Source organism: Danio rerio, chromosome 3, assembly GCF_049306965.1.
Source record: "Danio rerio strain Tuebingen ecotype United States chromosome 3, GRCz12tu, whole genome shotgun sequence".
Classification (NCBI taxonomy): domain Eukaryota; kingdom Metazoa; phylum Chordata; class Actinopteri; order Cypriniformes; family Danionidae; genus Danio; species Danio rerio.
In genome coordinates this window covers 33,524,785-33,551,542 of record NC_133178.1, presented here as the reverse complement: position 1 = coordinate 33,551,542, position 26,758 = coordinate 33,524,785, and the positions used below count along the sequence as shown (strand labels likewise).

Sequence of the window (26,758 nt, the reverse complement as noted above, 5' to 3'; positions counted from 1 at the left end):
AAAGTGTTGAGACATCACAGTAGTTCATATGAATTACATGGTTTGGTCCAAGTCTTCTGAAGAGAATCAATTACTAAAATACTTTAACTTTAGCTTTAAATAAAAATCAACATAGAGGATTGTTTTATATGACTAGTACACTAATACACATAATATATACAGTTGAAGCCAGTATTATTAGCCCCCTTGAATTATGAGCCCCCCTGTTTATTTTCCCCCAATTTCTGTTTAACGGAGAGAACATTTTTTAACAGATTTCTAAACAAGTTTATAACTCATCTCTAAAAACTGATTTATTTTATCTCTGCCATGATGCGTAACTAGGTTAATTAGGTTAACTAGGCAGGTTAGGGTAATTAGGCAAGTTATTGTATAATGATGGTTTGTTCTGTAGACTATCGAAAAAAATATATGGCTTAAAGGGGTTAATAATTTTGTCCTTAAAATGGTGTTTAAAAAATTATAAACTGCTTTTATTTTAGCCTAAATAAAGCAAATAAGACTTTCTCCACAAGAAAAAAATATTATCAGACTTACTGTGAAAATTTCCCTGTTTTGTTAAACAACGTTTGGTAAATATTAAAAAAAGAAAACTAAATCAAAAGGGGGGCTAATAATTCTGACTTCAACTGTATATACAGTCAAGCCCAAAATTATTCATACCTCACTGGTATGAATAAGGGGATATGAATGATTTTGGGTGTAACAGTATATAAATATCTCTTGTATTTTTATACAAAATGTGTGTTTTTTGTTTTGTTTTCTTAGATCAAAACTAGTCTTACAGCTTTGGAAAGACACAAGGGTTGATTTATTATCATCATTATTATTATTGTGTCTTTTTTTATTTTAGGTTTTAGGCACACATTTTAGCCCAGATTGAATGCAATTAACAGATGAGGTCTCATTTTACATGCAAACAAAATGCTTGTTTAATACTTGGATTCACTAAGAAGATGCAAATTTTAGGTCTTTATAAAGCAATGCGTTTCTTTTTATTATTTAATTTGATATGAAACTTTAATAGATATTAAAAATGACACTCTCAGTCTTCTCAGCAGTTCTTTAAAATACAGTACTTTCACCAATAACCCCCCAACAACACTACATTTCTACAATCTAATCTTCTATTTATCAAGTTATATGTGAGGTTTGGAGGTTTTAAGACATTTCCCTCAAAAATATTCTGTCCATCTTCTCATGAGAAATGTAAAGAAAGACATGCAGGCTGTTTACTGAAGTATATGGACTGAATTTTTAGTTATAAGATTGTGACAATCACTTGTTAAAAGCAAAAGTAAGGTAATTTCAGGCACCATGCTTATGTTTTCAATCTGAATTGTACTGTGAGTGCATAAATCCTTATGTTTGGTTAGTTTTACACACTTTTAGTGGCTCATTTTTCCATAATAAGCTTTTCTTGCGGTGATTAGATCAAAAAAAAAAAAAAAATCCAGGACATCTGTTACTTCAAACCTTCATTACCTCACAAGATGGTGTGTTTTGACATTTATTTGAAAACTAAACCTAACGATCCTGATTCCTCCAGCTCACAGGCTGATGTGATTGAGATGAATGTTATTGTCAGTTAAAAGATTTCTGAAATCTGATGATGAGTGTATTCTTAACCACCATCGCCAGTATACCTTGGTCGACAGGGTTAAACACGCCACAAGACCTCACAAACATTTTACTGTAAGATGCCATCCCCATCTTCACCACAAGCCTCTTACTGTTTTGTAAACCCATTCAGTGCAATAGGTCTTTTTGACAGTATGCTCAAAAAGTGATATGTACGTTATATGCTGTGCTTTTATCTGCATTCAGTATCTTTCACAAATAGTTCTCTCTCTCTCTCTCTATATATATATATATATATATCCTGCTTGCACATGTGTTTGTGCGTCTTTTACTTGCTTGTGGGGCATAATTAATGTGCTTTTACTGGAATTTGATCACCACCTGGCCAGGAACTTGCTGTTCAATCATACTTTGTAGCATTGTACATTTTCTCCTGCTGTTATAGTTCAAAACTGTAATGGATGTGAAAGACCTGTGGTCTTTCCCCCATAATGCCTCTGTTAAGTGGATGCAAAGCAGACTGTTTTCTTTTCTTCCTTTCTTTTCTTTTCTTTTTATATATATTTAATGTTTTTGAAGAAAGATTCAATTGATTCTCAAACTACAGAGCATCAGTGACTGTGGTTTGTGAAAAAAGCGATATATTTTTGAATATATGTTTGCTTACAGCTGGTATATTTGCATGTAGCTATGAATTTAACAAAGCTCATATTTTCAGATGCAGGAACCAAGTAAAAAAATGTATTTGCAGCCATACAATCACAATATATTATAAATATGTTGAGTACGGATCAGACGAGAGCAGAAAATGTGGGAGGGGTTTCAGAGTAACTCAGGTATGTGTGCTACTTTTCACTTTAAAAAAATGTTTAATAAATGATTGTTGCTGTTTCTTGTGAACCGAAGACCTCTTGTGTTTGATTATGTGGTTATTTTAAGGGAATTTATTCAAGAAGTTGAAGACTTTTAGTGGTCCTTGGTGATGCATAATGCAAGTCAATGGCGACCCCTCAAAAACATCCCCTAGATCTTGATGGACTGAGGGTGAGTGAAGTAATCAAATAAATCTGCTCTTTCTTGATCTTTAGACTACTTGGAACCCCAACCTACTCAATCCAGGGGCTTCATTAATTAAAGCTGATTTGATCTTACAACGTCTTTTATGTGGCTTCTGAGAAAAAATGCCAAGCACCACCTCATGCACTGAGCATATTAACACACTTTTCTTTCTGACGAAGTATTTGGAAATCTCTGGTAACAGATCAGGTTGACTGGTGTTCTTTTAGATGCTAACATGATGGTAAATAAAATTAAAATTAAAAACACATGTTGTTCTAAAGGGCCGAAGCTGAAGGTTAGAAATTATTTATGTATTCATGCTATTTATTTGATAAATATATACTCTCACTGGCCACTTTATTAGGTACACCTGTTCAACTGCCTGTTAACACAAATTTCTTATCAGCCAGTCACATGGCAGCAACTCAATGCATTTAGGCATGTAGACATGGTCAAGACGATCTGCTGCAGTTCAAACCGAGCATCAGGTTGGCATGGTTGTTAATGCCAGACAGGCTGCTCTGAGCATTTCAGAAACTGCTGATCTACTGGGATTTTCACGCACAACTATCTCTAGGGTTTACAGAGAATGGTTTTGAAAAAGAGAAAATATCCGGTGAGAGGCAGTTCTGTTTGTGCAAATACCTTGTTGATATATATCGTACCACAAAAATAGATGTTGTGATCTAGCCAGAAAGATGCTTTAAAAGGTCATGTGTTCATGTTAGTTACATTTATCTAAAAGTAAAATGTATATGAATACAATAACAAATTTGAACCAACAAGTAATTCTGTTAGCCATCATTCACGCATGAACTCACGTTACTCATTGTAGTTGGTTCATGATCAGTGCAGGTCCTAACTCATCATTAGCTCATGATAAAGTAATGTTTAGTTTACATACTAGTACATCATTAATCATGCACTGTTATTGCAAAGTGTTACCCCATGTAGGCTAGTAACAAGCATTAAATAGGTTACACGAATGAGGCATTCAGGATGGCACTCGGTGAGCACTCAAGAAGGTCTTTGAGTCCTGGTTAGGCCAGGAGGTTTTTTTCTGTGGACTTTTTGGAGTGTGGCTGATCTGAATTCTCCAAAAGATGCATTGTGTGTGTTTGAGAGAGTGTATTCACAATCGCTGGTAAAACATATGCCAGAGTAATTAGCAGTTAATTCGTCGTGGCGAGACCTGGTAATGCAAGGACTATAACCGAAGGAAAGTGTGTGAGAATAGAGCATCCCTCATAGATACTCACTGTGCTTTGCTAGTATCTCTCAGTAAATGTGATCACCCTGTCAGATTTTCCAGAGCTTTTACCAAAAATGATATGTGCTTGCTTGTCGGAAATATGCACTAAATTCGGCCACACTTTTTATTAGATACAGATAGAGTTTTTCCATGTTGTCAGATGATAGGGTCATGAAAATTAGGGAAAATAGGGAATATTTAATAATAATAAGGAGGTTGGAGTTTGTGATGTCTGCAAATGAGCCCCTTTGCGGTGGGTGCAGAGGGGGCCAATAGTGTCCAGACTTTATAATTCAATCAGTAGAATCAATTAATTGATAACTTTTATATCAGTGCTTTACCACCATTCCATTATTTTAAGCAACATAACCTAAAAATGTTATCTAAAATAAAAAAAACAGAAAAATAATACATTTTCAAAAGAAAAATACAGTTTGTGAATTCACAATATAAAATCGTAAATATTTCCAACAAATGAATTGGATTAGTGTGTTTATAAATCATGTTTTTAATTGACGAATTGGATTTTTTAAATGTGAATTGTGTGGTAAATTGACTGTTGTGGTGAAGAAGGAGCTGAGCCGAAAGCTTTTGATTTACTGGTCAATCTACGTTCCTAATCTCACCTATGGTCATGAGCTTTGGATCATGACCGAAAGGACAAGATCTCGGACACAAGAGGCCGAAATGAGTTTCCTTTAAAGGGTGGCAGGGCGCACTCTTATGGCTAGGGTGAAGAGCTTTGACACTCGGGAGGAGCTCGGAGTAGAGCCGCTGCTCCTCCACATCGAGAGAAGTCAGCTGAGGTGGCTCTGGCATCTGTTTCGGATGCCTCCTGGACGCCTACCTAGGGAGGTATTCCAGGCATGTCCCACAAGGAGGAGGCCTCGGGGAAGACCCAGGACACGCTGGAGGGACTATGTCTCTTGGCTGGCCTGAGAACGCCTCGGGATCCCCCCGGTGGAGCTAGAGGAAGTGTCTGGGGAGAGGGAAGTCTCTGTGGGTTCTCTCGTGAGAATGCTGCCCTTCGACCTGGTCCCGAAAAAGCGGCAGAAAATGAATGAATGAATGAATGTGTGGTGGATGTATGAATTTTATTTTGTAAATGTATTATTCTTGAGACTCTACAGCACAGCTCTACAGTAGCTCCAGAGTGTGTGTGTGTGTGTGTCTGAAAGAGAGAGTGTATTCGCAATCGCCAGTAAAACATGATAATAATTTATACTAGTAATAATAGGCGGTGTGGGTTGGTAAAGTCTGCAAATGAGCCCCTCTGCGGTGGGTGGTGGGTGGGAGCAGAGGAGCCTACAGGATCCAGACTTTGTAATCTAATTAGGAGAATCAATCAATATTTCAATTTTATACCAGTGCTTTACCATGATTAATTGCTATAAAAAATGAATTCATGTTTTGATATTGAATTTTTTGTTTTTTTGTAACCCCCTAAACCTTATTTTGATATGTATTAAAATGTGTGTATATATATATATATATACATAGACACAGGGATTTTTCCTTCTATGATGCAAATGTGATTGGAAGTGTGTTTATGTTTTAATATGCCCTTAATGTTCCCCATTTGAGTTTGTGAATTGATAATGTTAAATAAAAAAAAAATGAAAAAACAAATAATTCTCAGCTCTGCACCAGTCAATACTCTTCACAAGTGAGTGGCGTCATCTAGGAGATTGTACTAGCAGAAGTAATTATCACTCATGTCAAGTTCATATGCAGTTAACCTATTCATTTAAATACTACTAATATTTTTTTTTTAAATAAAACTAAACTTTCTTGACAGATTTGAGTAAAATAGATACATTTATTTTTAGAAATAGTCAGTATTTATCCTCCTTCCCGTTTTTACTTATGCCTAAATTTAAAGTTTTTATTACTAATTTAATTCATTATTTATCATGTTTTATTGTCATTAAAGCATTGTTAAACTATAATTAGTGCTGCTGTGTAAGCATTATCTAAATAAATTTTACAAAAGCATTTAAAAAAGTAAACTACATAGATTATCACATTTCTTAATATACTGTAATAAATTTGAATGTTATTTTCTTCTTATTATTATTTTTTTACAGTCATTGTTATTAACATAAACATTACACGAAACATTAGGCCATGAACATTTATGTGAAAGTTTTAGAAAAGTCCTGACATTTTAGTTGTAAAAGTGTGCAGTGAACCCTGCTCATATGGACCCTGCACCAGAAAGGTATATGCACCCTGGACATGCTGTAGAGGTGGAATGGACTAGATGGAAAACAACTGCTTCCAACCATTAAAGAACAGTCCGACGATGAAACCTTATTCCAGCATGATGGAGCGCTTTGCCATACGACTTAAGTGATAACTTTGTGGTTCAGGGAACAAAACATTGGAAGGGGCAGGACCATTAAATGTGGGGAATTGAATTATCCAGACCTGAACTCCTTTGAAATCTTTTGGACATTCTTCAAGAGGAGTGAGGACGTTTCTGGACTAACAAAAGCCCAAGTTCTGATTATTTAAAGCATTGATAATGCAAGAATGGGCTCTATCGGAAAGGATGTGACCCAGAACTTAATTGACAGCAAGACAGAAAGAAGAAACAACACAACAAGTATTACTCTTTGTATGAACTTAATTAATGAACAGTTGTCATTTAATGTCACTTGTCAAATGCTTGAACTATTGCCACTTGTGAAATGTTGTGAACGTATTTCTTCATTATGTCAATAAAATCATATTAATTGTATTAAAATGGTTGAATTTGTTTTTCTCTGCTAAAGTGAAGTATTTTTAGAAGTTCATGGGCAACTTTTTGTAGTCAATCAAACCAATACACACACACACACACACACACACACACACACACACACACACACACACACACACACACACACTTGACTGTATAGTGTAACAAAATGCAGTCTGCTTATTCTGTACCTAACCATTGTGTACTGCATGAACGTTTTGATTAGCTTTTACCACTAGAGGGCAGGATATACTTTTCAGGTGCAGAACACAATTATTATTACAAATTAGCACCAGAAAATATTTTTTAGACAGGAATGTTCATGGTTTACTTATTGCTGACATGTACATGATGAAAGCACAGATTTATTTAGGTTTTAATCATACAGCCTGTCGTTGAGCTGGCAGAGCTGGCGCAGGAATCCATCATTGGGCCCGATTTCTCGTTTCTCTCTGACTGTGGCCACTGCAGCTCGCACGTCCATGTTGTGCTGCAACATCAGATGAGCGATGACCAGAGCAGCTGAACGACTGTAGCCTTTTTGACAGTGGACATACACTTTCCCTACACAGAAAAATAACAAACGTTCACGGTTTTAATGACTTTTACATTCATTTTACATTCGTTTACACTAATTACGCCAATAAGTGGCATTCGCCTGTCTTGGGTCACTTTTGTTAACTGTGGGACTAAACAACCTTTTTCAATTAGTTTCAATTTTTCATTAAAAAAAAAAAAACAGATTTAAACTTTATTTGTGTATGGTTTTTGTATTCTGTTTGTATGTTCATTTATTTATTTCTTATTATTTTTTGTTTAATTGTCGATTTTTTTCTCTTTGACTTTTGCTGCTATACTTAGCCTTGCCTTTGTCTTTAGCCCCTTTCACACATACAGACCTTTCCGGAAAATTGCCGGCAATTTTCCGGAAAGGTTGTATGTGTGAACAGGTCCTTTTTGAAAATACCGGTAAATTCGTTCTGGCTATTTTCCGGAAAGAGAAGTTGTAACATTACCGGCAATTTGCCGGAATGCTGCGCTGTGTGAACGCAGAAGGAAGATTCCCGTAATAAGCGCGTGCACGTCTAGAACGTGCTGACGTGAGACGTCTGCTTTAGCCAATCACAACAGTCAGACGCATTTACGTCCGCTCGGTTTGTGAGGATAAAAGCCTTTGAATATTTTTCCAGACACATTTAGCTGCTAGAAGTTAGTCAGATCACGTTTATATGTTCTTCATAATGCCAACTGTGTAAATAATCATCAATGAGATGCTTATGATAAGCCGTTGTTTGTTTACGTTCGTGTGCCTGTGAAACAGCCTGTGAGCGCCAGCACACGTACATATTATGAACATCTCGACATGCGAAAGTGATCCTGAGAAAGTTGTTCACAATATTGATCATCCACAGAGTTTGTAATTTAGTCAAATGTTTACAAACAGAAGCGCAGCCGTTCAAAGCTCATTTGTGGTGAATGATGTCAGAATTTACCGGTATTTTGGAATGGATGTGTGAACGCTCTTTTCCGGAAAATTTCCGTAACGTCCTCGCCTGTGTGAACAGCGCTTTTTTCAATATACCGGTAAAGTCTTTCCGGAAATTTTCCGGATATTTACCGGTATCACTGTGTGAAAGGGGCTTTTGTTTATGTTTGTATGTTCATTAACCCCCCCCCACACACACACACACACACACACACACACAAACTGATTTACACAAAATCTCTACTTGTTCCTTTATGAAATTATGAAATTTCTGTTATTGACAACAAAATTATATATATAAAAAATATTTAACCAGTTTTTATTAATATTAAATATTATTTAAAATATTGTTTATTTTTTGTAATATAAATCCAAATCTTTCATCGATTATCGGGTGTTTCAGCGTTTGTTTACGCTTACGAATTCGAATGGAATTATGGGTCTTTGAACATTAAGCTGTCACTGGTTTCAGTGGTAAGTAGCCGAATGTAACTTTAGATTTTAACTTTAGTTTAACACAACTGACTTTTATTGACAATATTAATAGTTTGAAGGTACTGTTTCTGTAAGTCACGTTACAAAAACTGGTAATGAAATGCCATTTTCGTTAACATGTAAATATGCTACTAAGTCTAGCCTAGCCATACTGATAAATTATCGGTTCCTATGTAAAAACGTTTATTGTTTTAGCCTACTATTTGAAAGAAGGATACAGTTTTAATGACATTTGGAATTCATTTTACGAGATTTGAAGCACATTTTATTTAACGTTAGGATAAAATACAATTGTAATCAATAGTGATCCCTAATAATGTAAAATGCTTGAATTAATCTTTTGTGATAATTCTATTGCTATGGTAACACAACAACAATAAAAAAACAAATGACCTAGTATTGGTTTTTTTTTCTACAACTAAGTTAGTGGGTATATAACTACCACAACACACCCCAGCTGTGTGCTGTTGTAAAAACTAGAGTATACTACAATATTTATTGACGTTTAATATTTATTGACGTTTATCAGTTCACTATAGTTAACTACAGTATACTAGCGTTCATTAATATATATATATATATATATATATATATATATATATATATATATATATATATATATATTTATATATATATATATGTATATAATGAGAATCAAACTTTAATGTAAACCAATGCCACTGAATGATGACGGTGTCTTTAAAAGTACATCTTATTCCCACCTTTCATTTCCAAAGCTCTTTGAATAAAATCAGAAGCTTCTTCAAAATATATGCTGAGGTCAAAATGGTCAGTGTCGAAGGCTGGTATCCCATGATAGATGATCCCTGTATCTGCATAGTACTCTGCATCTGTGTTCACATGCATGTCTGATTGGCCTTCAGCAGCGTTGAGGATGTGTGTCACTCCTAGTTCCAGCAAACGGGTCACATTTGTGGCTGCAGACCTGTTGAGATGCAGACACAAGGTTTAGTAAAAACTCAATATTCAGTAGTTCAGCCCTGAACATTTTCAGACCATCCAACTGACTACAACTGCATATCTTTTATTATATAGGATTCTGGAGATGAGCAGGCTGTTCATTTGTAAGTGTTACTGGATTGATGAATAGTCTGAGATATTTCAGCAACCAACCACCACTACCATCTAGAGCTGGTAAATAAACACAAATTATTTACAATGTATTTAGTTTACATTTTCCAAAAAAAATAATAATAATAATAAAATAAAGGCAAATCTGACATAGATTGGATAGACTTTAATATTTAACCAATACTTTGGATTTCTAAAGTGATGTTTAACAGAGCAAGGAAATTTTCAGTATTTCCTATATTTTTTTCTTCAGGAAAATGTCTTATTTCTTATACAGGGTATCAGCGGGGTCTTAAAATGTCTTAAACTTCAAAAACACACCTTTAGCCCATAAAAAAAGTCTTAAATTCACTGAAATGTTATTTTGTAGGTTAAATAATTTTAAACAGGTCGATCCCAATCGATCCAAAACACATCCAATTACCAACAACACATCTCAATAAACTTTTAAGCAAAACTACTCCTAACTTAAATTATAACTGTAGACAACTGCAAACATTTAGCTTTCAAATAGTTTTTTTTTAGTTGTGTTGAACAAAAATGTATGCAATATGTATACAACTAAGGGCTGCTTGTTTTGACACATTATTTAAAATACGTGGCTTAGAAATAACTAATTAAAAATTTTTTCTGCTGGGCGTTCAAAAAATCCTCAGTGTCTAGCCCTGCAAGTCTGAAAATTCATTCTTTTTTGAAATTGTTGCAAATTTATTATAAATAAAAAACTGAAAAATCACATGTAAATAAGTATTCACAGCCTTTGCTGTGAAGCTTTCAATAGAGCTCAGGTACGTTCTGTTTCCACCGATAATTTTTGAGATGTTTCAGCAGCTTCAATGGAGTTCACCTTTGGTAAATTTAGTTCAGGCTATTACCATCCTTACAGTGAAGCATGGTGGTGGCAGCATCATGCTGTGAGGATGTTTTTCAGCAGCAGGAACTGGGAGACTAGTCAGGATAGAGGGAAAAATGAATGCAGCAATGTACAGAGACATCCTGAATAAAAACCTGCTTCAGAGTGCACTTGACCTCAGACTGGAGCAACGGTTGATCTTCCAGCAGGACAATGACCCAAAGCACACTGCCAAAATATTAATGGAGTGGCTTCACAACAACTCGGTGAATGTCCTTGAGTGGCCCAGCCAGAGCCCAAATGTAAATCCTATTGAACATCTGTGGAGAGATCTGAAAATGGCTGTACGCTGTCATTTCTCTAAGAGGAATGGGCAAGAGTTCTGAAGACAGGTGTGCCAAGCTTGTGGCATCATATTCAAAAAGACTTGAGGCTGTAATTGCTGCCAAAGTTGCATCAACAAACTATTGAACAAAGGCTGTGAAGACTTATGTCTTTGTGATTTTTCAGGTTTTTTATTTTTAATAAATTTGCAACAATTTAAAAAAATCTTTTTTCACAATTTCATTATGGGGTATAGTGTGAGGACTTTTGAGGAAATAAATAAATTTAATCCATTTTGGAATAAAGCTGTAACATAAAAAATGTGGGAAAAGTGAAGTGCTATGAATACTTTCACTGTAAATCAATTACAGAAAATACAGTAATATGTATTTACAAAATGTTATGTATATCTTTATTGTAAAATTTATAGAATTTTCAAAAATTGTTCAGTTTGTATATTTATTTATCTATCTATCCAACCATTAATCTGTCTGTCTGTCTGTCTGTCTGTCTCTTTAATAATTGTTCTATACGGTGCATTTACACACGTATTGCGAGAAGAATATGCTGACTTCTTTTTCATCCATTTGCTATGGTGAATCATCATATCCATTCAACTCCATTGATTATGTCTTCGTACAGCCATAGGGCTTACACTTAACTAAGAGTCAACCTACTCAGAGTTTAATGAACTAACTCAAATCAGCTTTTCAGAGTTTTCCATCTCAAGGTAAATCAACTCCAAGTTCAAAACTGATCGAACCTCTCCATTAAAACAGCCCCATTTGCAGACATGATCTTTCTCCCTCTGTCAGTGAGTGTTTTGAGAGTGTTTCCAGCATCAGAGGGCGTCCTTCGTGCATGGAAATAAATAGGCCATGTTTATTTAAAGGCTTGTCCTTAGAGAATTTGCAACAGGATACTCGAGCGTGTTTTGAATCCTAACTATCAGATAGCAAAGGCTAAACACACGATTGCGAAATGTAAATGTTTGCTGCTATAATTCTTATAATTAATGGTGAGAAAAGAAGATAATTATCCACCCACCACATATCTGGAGGCTGTAGTGATGACTTACTCATTTCCTAGCAGTATCCCAGGATAGACTTCATGAAAAGGTTTAGAAGGCATGCAGAAGTCTCCATTTTCATCGGTCAGCAGATCATTGAGCTGTTGAACAGACACTTCATAACTCGTCATGTTAAACAGCTTATCAGATAAAAAGTGTTGTTCTTCAGGCTTCATGGAGGGATTTTCTGTAATCCAGATTTATCTTCATTGTTTTGTTATCTGGAGGATTATATAAAGTTGTGTTGTTTCAGTCCAGCGGTCAGTGTCCAGTTGAGCATAATATTAAGGCTGTTTACATCAATCTGCTAGTTGTTTTTGCTTGTTAGTATTAGAGAGAGTTTCAAACACCTACTGCATTGAGTTTGAGTTTTAAACCACTAGGTGGCATCAGACAGTATTGTTTTTTGAGGAAGAGACTTGATGTGATGGAATATAGACTATAAGGTGACAATTTTAAACTTTTGTGACAAGCTGTTCCCCACCAATTGTTTTAGTATGTCTAAGATGCTGTTGTAGTTAGGGTTAGTAATTTCATTTTGGTAGTATTTTCAATTTAATAATTGTAAATAAATATAAATAAAATATCATATATTTAATAGAGGGGACAGCTTTTGCTGTGGCAGGTCCTCGGTTATGGAACATTTTGCCCCTTGAGATTAGAATGGCTCCATCACTGTCTATTTTTAAATCACTCCTAAAAATGTACCTATTTAGCTTGGCTTTTTAAATATTATTTTAATAGTCTTTTCTATTGCTTCATGTTTAAATCTATTCAGTCGCTACTCTTGGCTTATTTTTGTTTTTATATTCTGTCTTTTTATTTTACTTTGATTTATGTACAGCACTTTGGTCAGTTCTGTGACTGTTTTTAAGTGTGCTTTATAAATAAATGAACTTGAACTATATATTATATTACATATACTACTATTATTAATATTCACATTTTCACATAAATTAACATTTAACAAAAATAGTTTTAGTTTATTATAATGTCCTGAACATTTTTGCTAAACATATTTTTGTTGATGTATTTTAGAATTGTTAATGCTGTTTATTATTGTTTTGCATACAACAATTTTTTCATTTTTTAAAATTATTTATTCAAATGATTTTATTTAACTAATTAAAAACACCTTGGGAAGGTCTATCCAGCCTCGCTCAATCTCTGAAGCTTTTTGCTGGTTGTGAAAAGTCCAAACAACCCAAAACAAATGAACATGGTTGGCCAAGATTGGCAATCATTTTAATTTTTTTTTAAATGTGGTTCAACAGGCATACTTAGGGCTGTGCATAAATTAAAACAAACAAACAAACAAACAAAAAACACTTTGGATTACCTTTCTGATGTACCAAGATTAATCAGTCAAACATGTAAAAATTAGTATTGGTAAAATCCTAAAATAAGGTCTTATTTGTTAACATTTGATGTTGATTTGTGAATTTATGATGTGTGAGATATGTTCATAAAATGTGTTCATGTTAATAAAAATGTTTATGTTAGCTCGCTCATGGCACATTAACCAACTATTTCTTTTGGTGTTTATAGTATTAATGAATGTTGAAATTAACTTTAAGATTAATAAATGCTGTAGAATTTTTAAACTGCTTTAATCTATTCAGTTAATACTAACAAGTAAACCTTTTTGTAAAGTTTTGCCAATTAATGCTCTAGACAAATACATCCTCAGCACATTCAAGTGTATATTAATGAACGGGTCAAACTGAAAACATTGAAAAACAAAGCAAAATTCAACACTGCTGTTTTCTTTAAACCAAAGAAAAATATCATGCAACAGACCGATAAATATTTCAGAGAGAGAACTGAGGATATTAAAATATTAAATAGACATTTATGACAATCAGACAAAGGCATTTTATTCAAATTTACAAGAACATACAAAAATCCAAGTTCAGGTTAGGCTGTTTATTCAGTCTTTTTTTTTTAAATCCACCACAAAAACCTGCAAGCAAATAAACCAAAATGTCAGCAATGTAAATCTTTATGAGGAAAATACTGGGAAGGATGTTTGGCGGAGTACGCAGTGCTAAAGAGTGCTGGTGTGAACTGCTGGAATCAGTAGATGGGACGTGGAAACACTGTAGATTGTTCTAAACGTCCCATCACATCATCTGAGTTCTGGCCATTGGGTCTTGATGATGACCCGAGTACCAGTGTCCGAAAGAGTTCATATATCCTCCAGAGTGGATGGGAGCACCTTTGCTGGGCATGGAAACATCCCATAGGGGTGGCATGCCTGGTGAACATGGGGCTCCTGAAGCAGACGCTGCTTGAAGGTGTTCTCCTTCAGGTCCACTTGAGCCATGTTTCATGATCTTTTTGTACTTGGAACGCTTGTTCTGGAACCATATCTTGACCTGCAATATGCAAAATCATTTACTTTGATGAAACAAATATTGTGAAACTCATTAAATATAAAATGCAGAAATTGAATTCATTTAAATATCAGTTTATTAAAATACAGAAATGTATTATTTGTTTAAATATTTAATTAAAATAGATTTGTTTAGGGTGAGGGAGTTGTAACCTTTATTTTAAATAAAAAAAACAAAACATTTTTGTTATTTTATAATTATTATTATATGCATGCATGATGCAACTTTATACATTTTCATACATTTCTTTTGTAATTGAAATGTTTGTTCTGGAACCAAATTTCAAGCTGCAATTACCATCACTTTAGTCTTTTTTAAAAACCTTTTGCGAAACTTATTTATAAGTCATAACCTGTTAAGTGAGACAAGACAGAATCGCCAAAGTAAATAATAAAAGAGTATTTTTTTCCCTTAAGAGTCTTTTTTTTTTGTTAAAAATTGTTTAATAAAACAAAACAAGGTCATATGTTTTAGAAAGTAAAAATTATTTTTGTCTACTTCACTTTTTTATTCATTCAATCTATTACTTTTCTTATTTTTTTGCAAAATGTATCTATTTCTGAGTAACACAGTTTTACACTAAATATTATTGAATAAGCAGTGTACATACTGTATAGTGACATCTTGGGGATTATTTCTCATGCTTTAACGTTTTATTAACTGATAAAATACCACAGACATCAAATTGAAGGCTATATTAATACTGCATTAAAAAAAACATTTCCTAATAAAAAAGTAGAATACCTAGACACTGAACATTAAAATAATGCTACAAACATTTACTTAACAATATACAAATAAAACTCATCTCCAAACTGAGATACTGTATACAGTGCTCAGTGTAATCGAGTACACCCCATTTTGAAAATGAATATTTATCTCCATTTCTCAGTGAATATATTCAATGTATTTTGGTGCATTTAAACAAAACAGATTTATTAAACTGAAATAGTTATTAAAATAATGTTTTAGTCACCAAACATATTTAAAATTGAATAATACAATTAAATTCAAGCTAAAAATTATTTTAAAAAAATTAAAGCTTGCAAAATTTCAACTTAATTTTTCTATTTTTTTTATTTATTTATTTTATTTATTTTATTTTATTTTTTTGCTTCTCTTGATTTTTACTCTTTTTTTAAATTTTGTATTTAATATTTTTATATAACATATAAATTTGGGTGTGCTAGTTTTTGGAGCATTATCGTAAGTTGTTTTGTTAGATAAGCTCCAGGTTTGGCTTCAGCACTGACTAATCTAATGTATATGCACAAATATAATATTGTATAGCTTTCTGATAAAAAGATTCATTTATTTGTGAGGGGTGTACACATATGCTGAGCACTTTATATAGTGAGATATTGGGGATTTTATAGCTCATTCCTTTATGTTTTATTAACTGATTAAATGGCATAAACATCAAACAGAAGGCTATATTACACTGTATATATTCATTATTAAATACAACCCTTCACAATAAAAAAGCAAAATACTTAAAACACAGACTCTAAACACTAAAATGAGACTACAAACTTTTGTTTAGCAATACACAAATAAAACTCATCCCACAAATTAGATACTGTGTAACTGTGTACTGTCTTGCAGAGACCTATGAACAATTTTAAACTGTAAATTATTTAGTATGTTACAAATAGTCATTTAAATGTCCCGTGAAATGCTTTGAAATGTGCATTTTTGTTCATTTGTGATGAATTTAAACTGAAAATAAAGACTGGGCAGTAATAAAGTAGCTCTCTTTCTCTTAAAAAAAAAAAAAGCCAATTAAAGTTAGTTTTAATCACGGCTTTGCCAATGTGAGTGGTTGAGCTCATATAGCAATAGTTTCTTGAAGGGGGCGGGACATGTCAGATACTAGAGAGCATTTGATTGATCAGAAAATTTGATAAGAGTAGGCAGTATGAGATGATGTCAAAAAAAATTGTTGATTTATTTTTGGCGGAAGTGATTAACTGAATGCTTCAGATGTTTTTATGTTTTTAATGTGAATTTCGTCACTTTTTTGAAGCACACTAGTTTATAGACATTCCTAAAAGTTGCATACTGATACTAACATATAAAAAACCTATGATTTCAGACTTTAAGTGTTATTACAGTATTCTTTTTGATTTTAAATGCATTAAACGCATGGCTTTCCCAGTGATGGGTTGCAGCCGGAAGGGGATCCGCTGCGTAAAAACGCTTGTTGGCGGTTTATTCCGCTATGGCGACTGCAGATTAATAAAGGGACTAAGCCAAAAAGAAAATGAATGAATAAATGAACAAACGCATGGGCTACAATGGCGCAGTGGGTAGCACGATCGCCTCACAACAAGAAGGTTGCTGGTTCAAGCCTCTGCTGTGTCAGTTGGCATTTCTGTGGGAGTTTGCATGTTCACCCTGTGATTGTGTGGGTTTCATTCAGGTGCTCTTTTCCCCCACAGTCCAAAGGCATGCGGTACAGGTGAACTGGGGAGCTCAAATGTCCATGGTGTATGTGTGTGAATGAGTGTGTATGGATGTTTCCCAGTGATGGGTTGCAGCTGTAAGGGGATCTGCTGCGAAAACATATGCTAGATAAGTTGGCAGTTCATTCCGCTGTGGTGACCTCTAATTAATAAAGGGACTAAGCCGAAAATAAAGTAAATCAATGAATTCATTAAACACACTATAAATGTACATGTGTTTTCTTTTTAGCTTGTGTTTTTCACAGTAAATATTTCAAATGTATAATCTATTAACAATAACATGTTTAGTAAAAGTTTAGTTTTTTATATAGTTAATGCTTTGCTATTCAGAATAACTAAATTTAAAGTAAACAAAGTTTTAACTTTTTCTTTAAGCTAAATCTATCACAAAGCTGTTTGCGTTATTCTAAAATTTCCTTTTATTTTCTCACTCTCAGAACATCCAAGATGGGGATGGTTTCTTTTTTTTTTTTACTGTAGAACATTAAGGAAAGATTTATTTATTTATTTTTTAGCTGAAACTGTGTTCTTTGTTAATACATAAAATACACTATTGGGACTTTAAGAGTAAAAAAGTTGAGAAAAAAAGAGAATGCAGACTAAACAAAATTAATTATGGCTTCTGACAGAACACCGTTACAATTTATTTGATAATTTGGCTTTAGATGGCATTGTACGATCAAAAGCCTCATGTATTAATTTTGTTTTGGCTGTGTGTAGATAGATAGATAGATAGATAGATAGATAGATAGATAGATAGATAGATAGATAGATAGATAGATAGATAGATAGATAGATAGATAGATAGATAGATAGATAGATAGATAGATAGATAGATAGATAGATAGATAGATAGATAGATAGATAGATAGATAGATAGATGTTTATATGTTTTATTAAGTGATCAAATTTAACAAACATCAAACAGAAAGTCATGCTGAAACATGCTGATGTATAAATATATCATTAAAGTTACAATAAGCAGAATGCATGTGCTTATAACCGTTTGCTGATGGATTAGAGGTCATAATGTTGTAAGTAACTCTTGCACAGACAGTTTTTTTCTATATTTGTGTGCATGTGTTATTATTCTTTTGTTTATGTATTTATTATTGATGTTCTGAGGGTGAATAGGTCAAGTTATCCCTTTAAAAAAACTTAAATTTTCAAGTTTTCAATACAAAGCAAAGAAAGACAGAATTTTTCCCTTTCTTTTTGAAGTTGAACAGGGCGTTCTACAGACACAGATTTTAATTTTTGCTTAGAAGTTGTAAGTGTGAATTTCTGCAAGCTTTCATTTTGCATGAATGTTTGTGGCAAAGCAGATCTCTTGCCAACATCAGCTCGTCTTCAGCTTGCTGTGAGTGAGAGAGAAAAAGTTTGACAGTTCCTTGGATGCCACAAAACTCCAATCTTGCGATTGGTCCAACATTTTACCCCAAACTCCTATTAAAACAAACAGGCATGCCTATATATGATATAAACAAGCCTCAATATTATACTCACAGTGTTCTTAATTTCTTAATTATATGACTATTATGTGATGTGGAGCGTTCACGCTAATTGCGATTTTACAATGACACCCACAGAGCCGTAAAATCTTCTGTAATGAAGCATAATTAAAGCGATGTTTTCCAAGGGACTTTTAAACTGGATTAAAGTCCAATTACCCTTTTAACGTTTTCTCTGACACCCAAAATAATTATTTTAATTTGCACTTTCACTCCAGCCGCATTTTGAGCACCTCTGTCATGTGGTGATGCCCTTCTTTTTATAACTAAAACTTTGTTTGCATGTAGAAAATAGATGAAATGAGCCGACTAGAACAGGTGCCAGAGGCATGATTCAGCTTTCATTGACTGAAGTGATGACAGGCTCAATTGCTGATTAAAAAGTATTTGGCTCTGCAAACTGGCCACACACCATTAGCTATGATACCTGTGTCTGCTCTCTCGAAATGTAAGAGATTTCATCCTGTCCTGCTGAACAGGTATCATTTATTAAAAAAAACAAAATTCAGAGAAAACATTAACACTAATCTGTGAAATATTCATTCTGATGCGAATGATTCTTTCTAAAAAAAAAATGAATAAACAAATAAATAAAAAATATTAATAAATAATTATATTATTTATAATATATATATATATATATATATATATATATATATATATATATATATATATATATATATATATATATTTTTTTTTTTTTTTTCAGAATGAATCATCCGCATCAGAATGAATATTTCACAGATTAGTGTTAATGTTTTCTCTGATGATGTTTATAGATGAGAATCTGTATAGATATATAAAGAATGTATGATAGTAAGCAATTAGAATTTATATTAAATTCTGCATCAATTTCATATTATTAGGGATAAATGCCTAGGTGATAATAGACAATCTGTTATGATGTAATAAATAGTACAAATATAACCAGCATGGTTAAAAGTAAATTCAGTGCATCTAACCATGCTACAAGTTATTGAGATAATGATTTCTTAATATGTTCATGAGTGAGAAATGATAAAGCGCTGTTTGATGGCATGTATGTGATTAAAGTGATGGTTCACATCAAAATAAACATTTACTCGGCATTTAGTCACACAACTTACTCATTGACTTATAGTCATTAAAATTCATGCTAGGAACAAAAAAAAAAAAAATACTATGGAAGTAAATGACTGCTGCTTCTGACATTCTTCAGAATGTTTTCTTTTGTGTTCAATAGAAGAAGGAAACTAAAACAGGTTTGGAACAAATGGAGAATGAGTGGCTGAACTATAGCCATCTTCAAGATGAGGTTGATATTGTGATGATCCACAACTTTATTCCAATTATTCAAGAAAAAATCTGATAACTTCATTTGAAAACGTTTACCACAGACATCATTCTTTTACATTTCTGATTCTGTAAGAATGATAGTTGTATGTTTTTTTAACTCGAGCAAATAAAAAACCATATAAAGAAATAAGATGAGTTCATAATAAGCTGTATTGTGCTCTGTACATACAAGTCTTAGGGGTCCCCGCAATGTGTCTATGAAATTTCATGGCAAATTACTTAACACATAATTGATTTTAAATGGGTGAAAGCAGAAATGTCTGTGTCTCTTTAAATGTAAATTAGCTCATACTCCCCGCCTCCTTTCTAGGAGCTGTGGCTGCATATATACAGTTCAAAATTATAAAAAAAAAAAATTTATTTATTTTCCAAATATTCCCTGACTGCTGTTTAATGAAGATGTTTTTTCTCTTTCAGCGCATTTACAATAACATAATACAATACAGAAACATAATAGTTTTAAATGATCAACTTATAATAAGTTATTTCATTTATCATTGGCAATATGACAAACCATAATATTCATTCATTCATTCATTCATTTTCTTTTCGGCTTAGTCCCTTTATTAATCTGGGGTCTCCACAGCGGAATGAACTACCAACTTATCCAGCACGTTCTACGCAGCGAATGCCCTTCCAGCCACAACCCATCTCCGGGAAAACAAACCATAATATTTTACTTGTTATTTTGCGAGATGTAATATTCAGCTTAAAGTGCAAAGGCATAACTATAGGTTAACAAAGTTACACTGTAAAAATAAATCTGTTAATTAACTGTATTTTGTGATTCACAAGCGTTTTCCGTTTATGTAAGGTTGTGAATTGCTTTATGGGATGTTGATCTCTGTTCTGTTGACATTTGATGACATTTGATGATTTTGTTGACATTTACAGTTTAACAAAGTGACTTTAAATGACATTTTATTAGTTTAAAATAATATAATGAATAGGAATGAAATATACAGAGAAATAAATCTGTAAAATAACAGAAAAAAATGTTGTCAGTTCATTACAGGGAGTTTATGTACCATAATATACAACACCAACTCAATATATTAGTATTGAGATGAAATATAGACAATATATTACTATAAACTAGTAACATTGTTTATAAAAGTCACTTTTTTAGGGTTAAAGGTTGTTTTAAGCAAGATCAAGGTCCCATAATGAAATTTAAAAGCATAATAAAATAGGGGAAAATAAAAAAGCATAAATCACAAAATATGGAAAACTGCTAAATTACAGATATCTTTTACAGTTTAATAAGGTCAAGTTATTATATAAGAGTGGTTTGCTCTTTAATTGTCTGTAGCCAATCAAAAAATTAACAAGGGAGCTAATAATATTGACCTTCTTTATTCCAGCCAAACAACAAAATTCAAGACTTTTTTCAGAAGAATAATATAATTGACAGTAGCGTGTAAAACAGAATTGAATTCTTATTGGTTGTACATATGGTCAGTCCAGACATTCAACATGTCTGCAATCTTGAAAAATGTCAATGTATCATCGCACACAACATCAAAGTATGTTCAAGTTACATTTACCACAGATCGTATTTACTAATAAACTGAAAAAATATCAGATTAAAAACCCACTATCAAATCTCAAGGGAAACAGTGGTGTGTTAATCTTGTGGGTTTTAATGTCATCCCTTGCAGCACACTATTGTGGACATTTGAGTACAGTTCTGAAAGAAAGACATACGAGGGAATTCAGAAACTGTGCTTATTGATATAGAACTATTGTTAGAGTGGACTTTTTAACTTTGCAGATCTTATTCATGTCCAAACAAAGCTGTAAGAGTAAAAAAAAAGCGTCATAAGGCTCATTTAATAGTGTCAAATAATCCCATGACCTCAATTGCATTCTGAAAAAATTAATCTATTTCTTATTCTTTATTTAAAATATGAAATATGATGCTAGAACATTCAAACATATATTCATTTTGCAGTTATTTGCCCACCGTAAATATTGAAATCTTCCCTTTCGTTCTTTGCTTATATGATTTTAGTTTTATGAATGTAATAATTCACGTTAGTTAATATTGGAATTTTTTTTTCGCCCTCCCAAACTTATATTTCAATATGTAGCAAATAATGCTTTTTTTAAAATATACTTTTTATAGTTCAAGAGTTTTAATTGAGGATTTATATTACAAAATAAAATGTTGACATCTGTTTTTTTTTTTATAACAGGTATTTTTTTATACAAATCATGTAAAAGTGCCCATGCATGGTTAAAGAAACACCCATTATTATTTCATAAAAACTGCTTTATATTTTGTTAGCTGCAAGAGTTTGAATTGTTTTTGAGGTCAGGCCTTGCGTGGGTGGATGGTTTGTCATTTTTCTAGGAGGTTCAGTCAGTGTGTCCTTTCATTACGCTCTCTGAAGGGTGAAGTTAGGTGAACTGGCCACTGTATGGGTTAAGGTTGCAGTAGAAAATTATTGAGTAAAGACGAAAAATTTAATGGGGCCAAAGTAGAGCCTCCTGCTGCTTGTCAATAAAATCTAAAGATTAGATTAGATTTTTGAAAAAATATTGGATTATTTTATTATATAATTATGTGTTGCTACTCATTTTAAATTATATCTCAGTAATTTGCAGGTACCTTAAATCAGATTTATTTAAACATTATGAAGCAAATTATTTAATTATTTTGGAAGAATATAATAGATTAATTATATAATTATTATATAATTATATAAAATAACTACAATATTTTACATACGCAATGACATCTTAACTCCATTGTCTGGTGAAATGACAGCTTTTTATATAGATTTATGTAGATAACTGTGGTTAACTCTTAACATTTTTGTGCATATTTGGAAACATTACAACTATGATGTATCATATGTGCACTGTGGATCTGCATATAGCTGCATTTTAGAGTAATTAATTTTGACTGTTATTGTGTATTGTATGTGGCCGCAAAGTTTATGATTGCAATTAAAAAATCAAGCAACTCTTACTTTTCTTTTATTTTTTGATTGTGAAGTGTACACTGTACACTGTTTGCTAATGTTATTTGCAAGAAATATTAAGAAAATACAAATTCCAAAGTAGTTTTTTAATTCAGAGAATAGAGAACCATCTTTGATTCCTCAGAGGACTATTCTGTGCAGTTCTTAAAAATATTTTTCCTGAGTTTATAACTTTGGACAGCCCACAGTATTTACTGTAAATTAATTCTTGTTGCTTTAATTTGTTTAGTTGAATCAAATGAACTTAGTCATCTCAATTTATATCAATCAAACTGATTAAAAATATTATGTTAATCTTTGCATATCTTTCAAAAATGTTTTTAAAACCTGATTAGCATATTAAAATAAGTTAAAGTAAATTAAAAACATTTGTAATCATGACTTTTTGCTATTTAATATTCTATAGGCTTTGTTGCTTCCTGTTATTTATAGTACACAAATATAGATTAATAGGGCTTATGTCGCTGTTTTGTTTGACGTAATTTAATGTCGAACTAAGTTTTCGATAGACCTTATTTTCTACTGCGCATAGAGTGTTTTGTGCTTTGTTCAGTCCTGTCAATCACATGCCTACACTCACTATTACCTGTTGAAGACTTTACATTCATTTGGATTTGATCTTATAGAGCTGACCCAACCTTCTGCCAGTTATACCTTCCATTCCATTCGCCTTTTTTCATTATTTCTTTTAAGGATCGTCCTCAAAAGCATGGCAACATACCTGTGTTTGTGTCAGACCCAGTTTAGCCGCCAGATCAGCGCGTTCGGGCAGCGCGAGGTACTGGGTTTGCTGGAAGCGCTGGTTGAGCGCCTGCAGCTGTAAGCTCGAGTAAATCGTGCGCGGTTTGCGAATCTTCTTCCCCTTCCCGTTCAGCCGTATTTCTCCACTTTCAATGGAACTTTGCTTCTCGGAATCTTGCGTGAAAAAGTAAAAAAAGCATATTTAATAATAATAATATCATTAATAAAAATAATAATAATAATAATTATTATTATTATTATTATTATTATTATTATTATTATTATTAGGTTGTTTTTTGAAAGATGTGCTCACCAGTCAATCAATAAAAATGTTTGTAAACCCCTAAGAAATCTACTGTCACGTTGTCATTTTGACTGCAGTTGTAGAGTATAAAATATCACTGAAGTTGTTGCATATAATGAATGATCTGCAGCTTTAGATAAACTGCATTATATTGAAAAAGACAGATAAATTATTATAAAGAAAACATTTGCTATAATTTGTAAATTATGCATTTTAAATGTTAACCATATGACGACTAAACAATCACTATAATTAATTTTTCTTTTCTTTTTTATTGTGCGATTTTAATACCTAAAGACAGGGTTTAAACAAATGAGAAACGTGTAACCTACCTGTGTGTATTCAGATATGGTTTACATTATAAATATATAAAATTCTATAACATCCAAAAGGCATTTTAAATTTTTATTTGTTTTTAAGAGATTTGTATATTATTGCAGCAAGGCTATATGTCCATTATAAAATAAAACCCTGAAATAAAGCATGTGTTTGTTTTAGGGATCCGTCAATCTTGTTTTGTTAATTGGAGTGATCACAGTATATTAATCCTTCTGCGTAGCCATACATTTTAATGTAGCATTTTAGTACTATCTGGATTTAGTTGGAAAAACTAAAGCAAAAAGCAATGAAAAATGCACCCGTTTATATGTCAGTTTAGCTACTGTTTTTTTTTTTACAAATAATTATTTTAAGTCTATTTTATGTCTAAATAAATATAGACACTTCTTAATTTCTCCATATATTTTTAAGGCTCTCAGTTTGTTTCAAATTTGTAAACGTACAAAAAACGTCGATAAATTCCACAGGATCAATTTTACTTTTTGATTTAAAAAATAATCAAATAGCTAAGTGATTAAAGATATTTAAAGTACAATAATATGGAGCCCAAACTGCACAATTGTAAAATTTGTCAGAAATCCAGCGCCTTGTATCATAATTTTCCAATGCCATTTTTAGTGAGTGAATGAGAGCACACTTTACCTGCATCCTCAACTCTTGAATATCCGACTGCGCTGTTGTGTTGATAGGGTAGGTAAGCTCCTGGATGGTGGTGTGCGGTGGAATAGTGGTAAGCGAGTGGACGGCTGTAAGACGCAGCGCCAGGAGAGAAGGCCGCGTCGTATTGCGAATGCGCGCCTTGATGCAAACCGTGCACCGGATAGTGCGCGTGAGACACACCGGGTGAATGCTGCTGGTGAGACTGGTAACCGTGACTGAACTCCAGAAAAGCCGACTTTGAGGGATCTGAAGCCTCCAAACTTTCAGACAATGAAGTCATAGTCATGTTTTAGAGTTATGTCCATTAGACCGGTGCACCATAAAAGTGGCATCTATTTAGAAGTCATGTAATTTCCATCTCTTAAAGAGGGCCATCAAAGAGATCCATGTCCGTGGGGCTGGTGCGTTTGCTTTCGTTTTGGCCGTGTGTGAAGTCTGAGAACTTCATCTCAACAGCGTCGTCACATACTGAGTTGATTCCTGCAGTGAGAACGCAATGCGCTCTTATTGGCTGCGTGCGCAGACCGCATCGTTTCTTTATTCTCTGTGACGTCACGACAGTGTAATATGCGCATAGCATTGCAGTTTGCCTTTAGACGGGTGTTTATATTTCTTTTTTTTTTTTTTTTTACAATGAACTGGTTGTTAAAGAATAAAATTTGGCTTTAGGTTCATGCTATTTCGGGCGTACCAATATCTTAAAATAAATAATTCTAAAAATTTATAATAAAATAAATCTAAAAACTTATGCTATAGCTAAAGATTTATAAACCATAACAAAACAAATTGATCATGGGAACTTGATTGTGTAAACAGACAAACTGTTATCGGACGTGTAATAAAAAATACAATAAAGTTGCCATAAATGTAGCATATGATTAAAAATGATAATACACATTAAATTAACACATACGCATAAATGCACAAAATAAGCATTAAAATTGGTTGATACTGTACAATCATTTTGCTTCATTCTTTAACTATATACACTACCTAATGTTTATTTTGAGAATAGGAAAGTGATATCAAGAGCAGCATGACTTAATCTGTAATGTTTAAAGATCTGATTATTAAAACGTGAAGGAAACATATTTGGTAACCAATATTATAGCAGTCTAGGCTGGTAATAAAAAAACATGCGTTATTTTGTTGACAACATTTCCTGACTTGCAAAAAATGTTTAGCAGCCATATTCTATACCAAAGAATGAGAAAATGTTTAACAAAAGAAAATAAATAATAAAAAACAAATAATACACTGAAAGTATCAGTCCTATTAGAACACTCAGGAGCCTAAAAAAATGCTCAGTTTAGAAGCACATTTTAGATGGCATTTAGAGATTTTTACATCTGAACTCTTCATGTATTTATACTTTGCTCCTTATCATATATTTTAGATTTTCTACGTTTATTTTACCATAAAAACCAAGCATAAAAATAATAGAAGCTTTAACTTTTCTAAATCCGATTCTGCTGTTTTAGCAAAAACGGATTAATATTTTTAAACAAATTGTTACTGAACAAGGAAGTCAGATCGACAACACAGAGACTGCAGCATCCCACGGCTAAATAATCCGCCTTGTTTGATTTCCGTTGAAATTCATGTTTACAGTGGTTGAAAGGAGGAGCGACAAAAAAGAGCCGCTTATTGATGCACGAGGTTGTTACATGTTTTGGTTGAAGGACACGTGTTATTAAACCAAAATAGTGACGTGACGAGAGAATTACACAAATTATAGGTGCTTTCATCCTGTGCCAACATTCCTCGACACACAGGTACAACCAACCGTCATGACACGCCCAAAATGTGTTTCTCAACCCCGGTCCAGACATCGCTGACAATGCTGAAACCTGACCTTTAATGGCCGAACTCGACAAAAATATAGACACCTGCAAATTTGAAGAAGTGGTAAACCTACTCCATACTAATTTTTAATTGCTACAACTTACTAAAGGGATATTCACCCCAAAAAATAAATGCCCTCACCTTTAGACTGCATGCACTCTAAAACCTGAATTTCTTTCTTGAAACAAAAAAAGATATTTTGAAGAATGTTTGAGAAA

At 33.0% G+C, this 26,758-nt stretch overlaps 2 protein-coding genes across 3 annotated transcripts; both read right to left on the bottom strand.

Annotated features, from left to right (window-relative positions):
• Positions 1–6,014: 6,014 nt before the first annotated feature.
• On the bottom strand, positions 6,015–12,342 carry dusp3b (dual specificity phosphatase 3b). 2 transcript variants are annotated; one of them, XM_073942979.1, is made up of 3 exons: positions 11,933–12,342; positions 9,339–9,562; positions 6,015–7,199 (listed from the first exon to the last, which is right to left on the bottom strand). In XM_073942979.1, exons 1-3 carry the CDS (start codon positions 11,965–11,967, stop codon positions 7,012–7,014), a joined length of 447 nt encoding a protein of 148 aa, XP_073799080.1. In that variant the 5' UTR covers positions 11,968–12,342; the 3' UTR covers positions 6,015–7,011. The 2 variants fall into 2 exon arrangements, with proteins under 2 accessions (XP_073799080.1, NP_001037772.1); NM_001044307.1 differs by having other exon boundaries at positions 7,012–7,199; positions 11,964–12,085.
• Positions 12,343–13,809: 1,467 nt separating this feature from the next.
• dlx4a (distal-less homeobox 4a) lies at positions 13,810–25,175 on the bottom strand. Its single transcript, NM_131300.2, has 3 exons — positions 24,678–25,175; positions 23,373–23,566; positions 13,810–14,332 (listed from the first exon to the last, which is right to left on the bottom strand). The coding sequence occupies exons 1-3, from the start codon at positions 24,979–24,981 to the stop codon at positions 14,078–14,080; spliced, it is 753 nt and encodes a 250-aa protein (NP_571375.1). The 5' UTR covers positions 24,982–25,175; the 3' UTR covers positions 13,810–14,077.
• Positions 25,176–26,758: the final 1,583 nt, after the last annotated feature.

Coding starts and splice junctions, on each gene's coding strand:
- dusp3b (NM_001044307.1), bottom strand. CDS start 12,085: ATGACGAGTTATGAAGTGTCTGTTCAACAGCTCAATGATCTGCTGACC. Junction 9,563..11,963: donor GGGATACTGCTAGGAAATGA/GTAAGTCATCAC, acceptor GCATCTCAACAG/GTCTGCAGCCACAAATGTGA. Junction 7,200..9,338: donor AAGAGCTTTGGAAATGAAAG/GTGGGAATAAGA, acceptor TTTTCTGTGTAG/GGAAAGTGTATGTCCACTGT.
- dlx4a (NM_131300.2), bottom strand. CDS start 24,981: ATGACTATGACTTCATTGTCTGAAAGTTTGGAGGCTTCAGATCCCTCA. Junction 23,567..24,677: donor TTCAAGAGTTGAGGATGCAG/GTAAAGTGTGCT, acceptor TTTTCACGCAAG/ATTCCGAGAAGCAAAGTTCC. Junction 14,333..23,372: donor TGGGTCTGACACAAACACAG/GTATGTTGCCAT, acceptor TGCATATTGCAG/GTCAAGATATGGTTCCAGAA.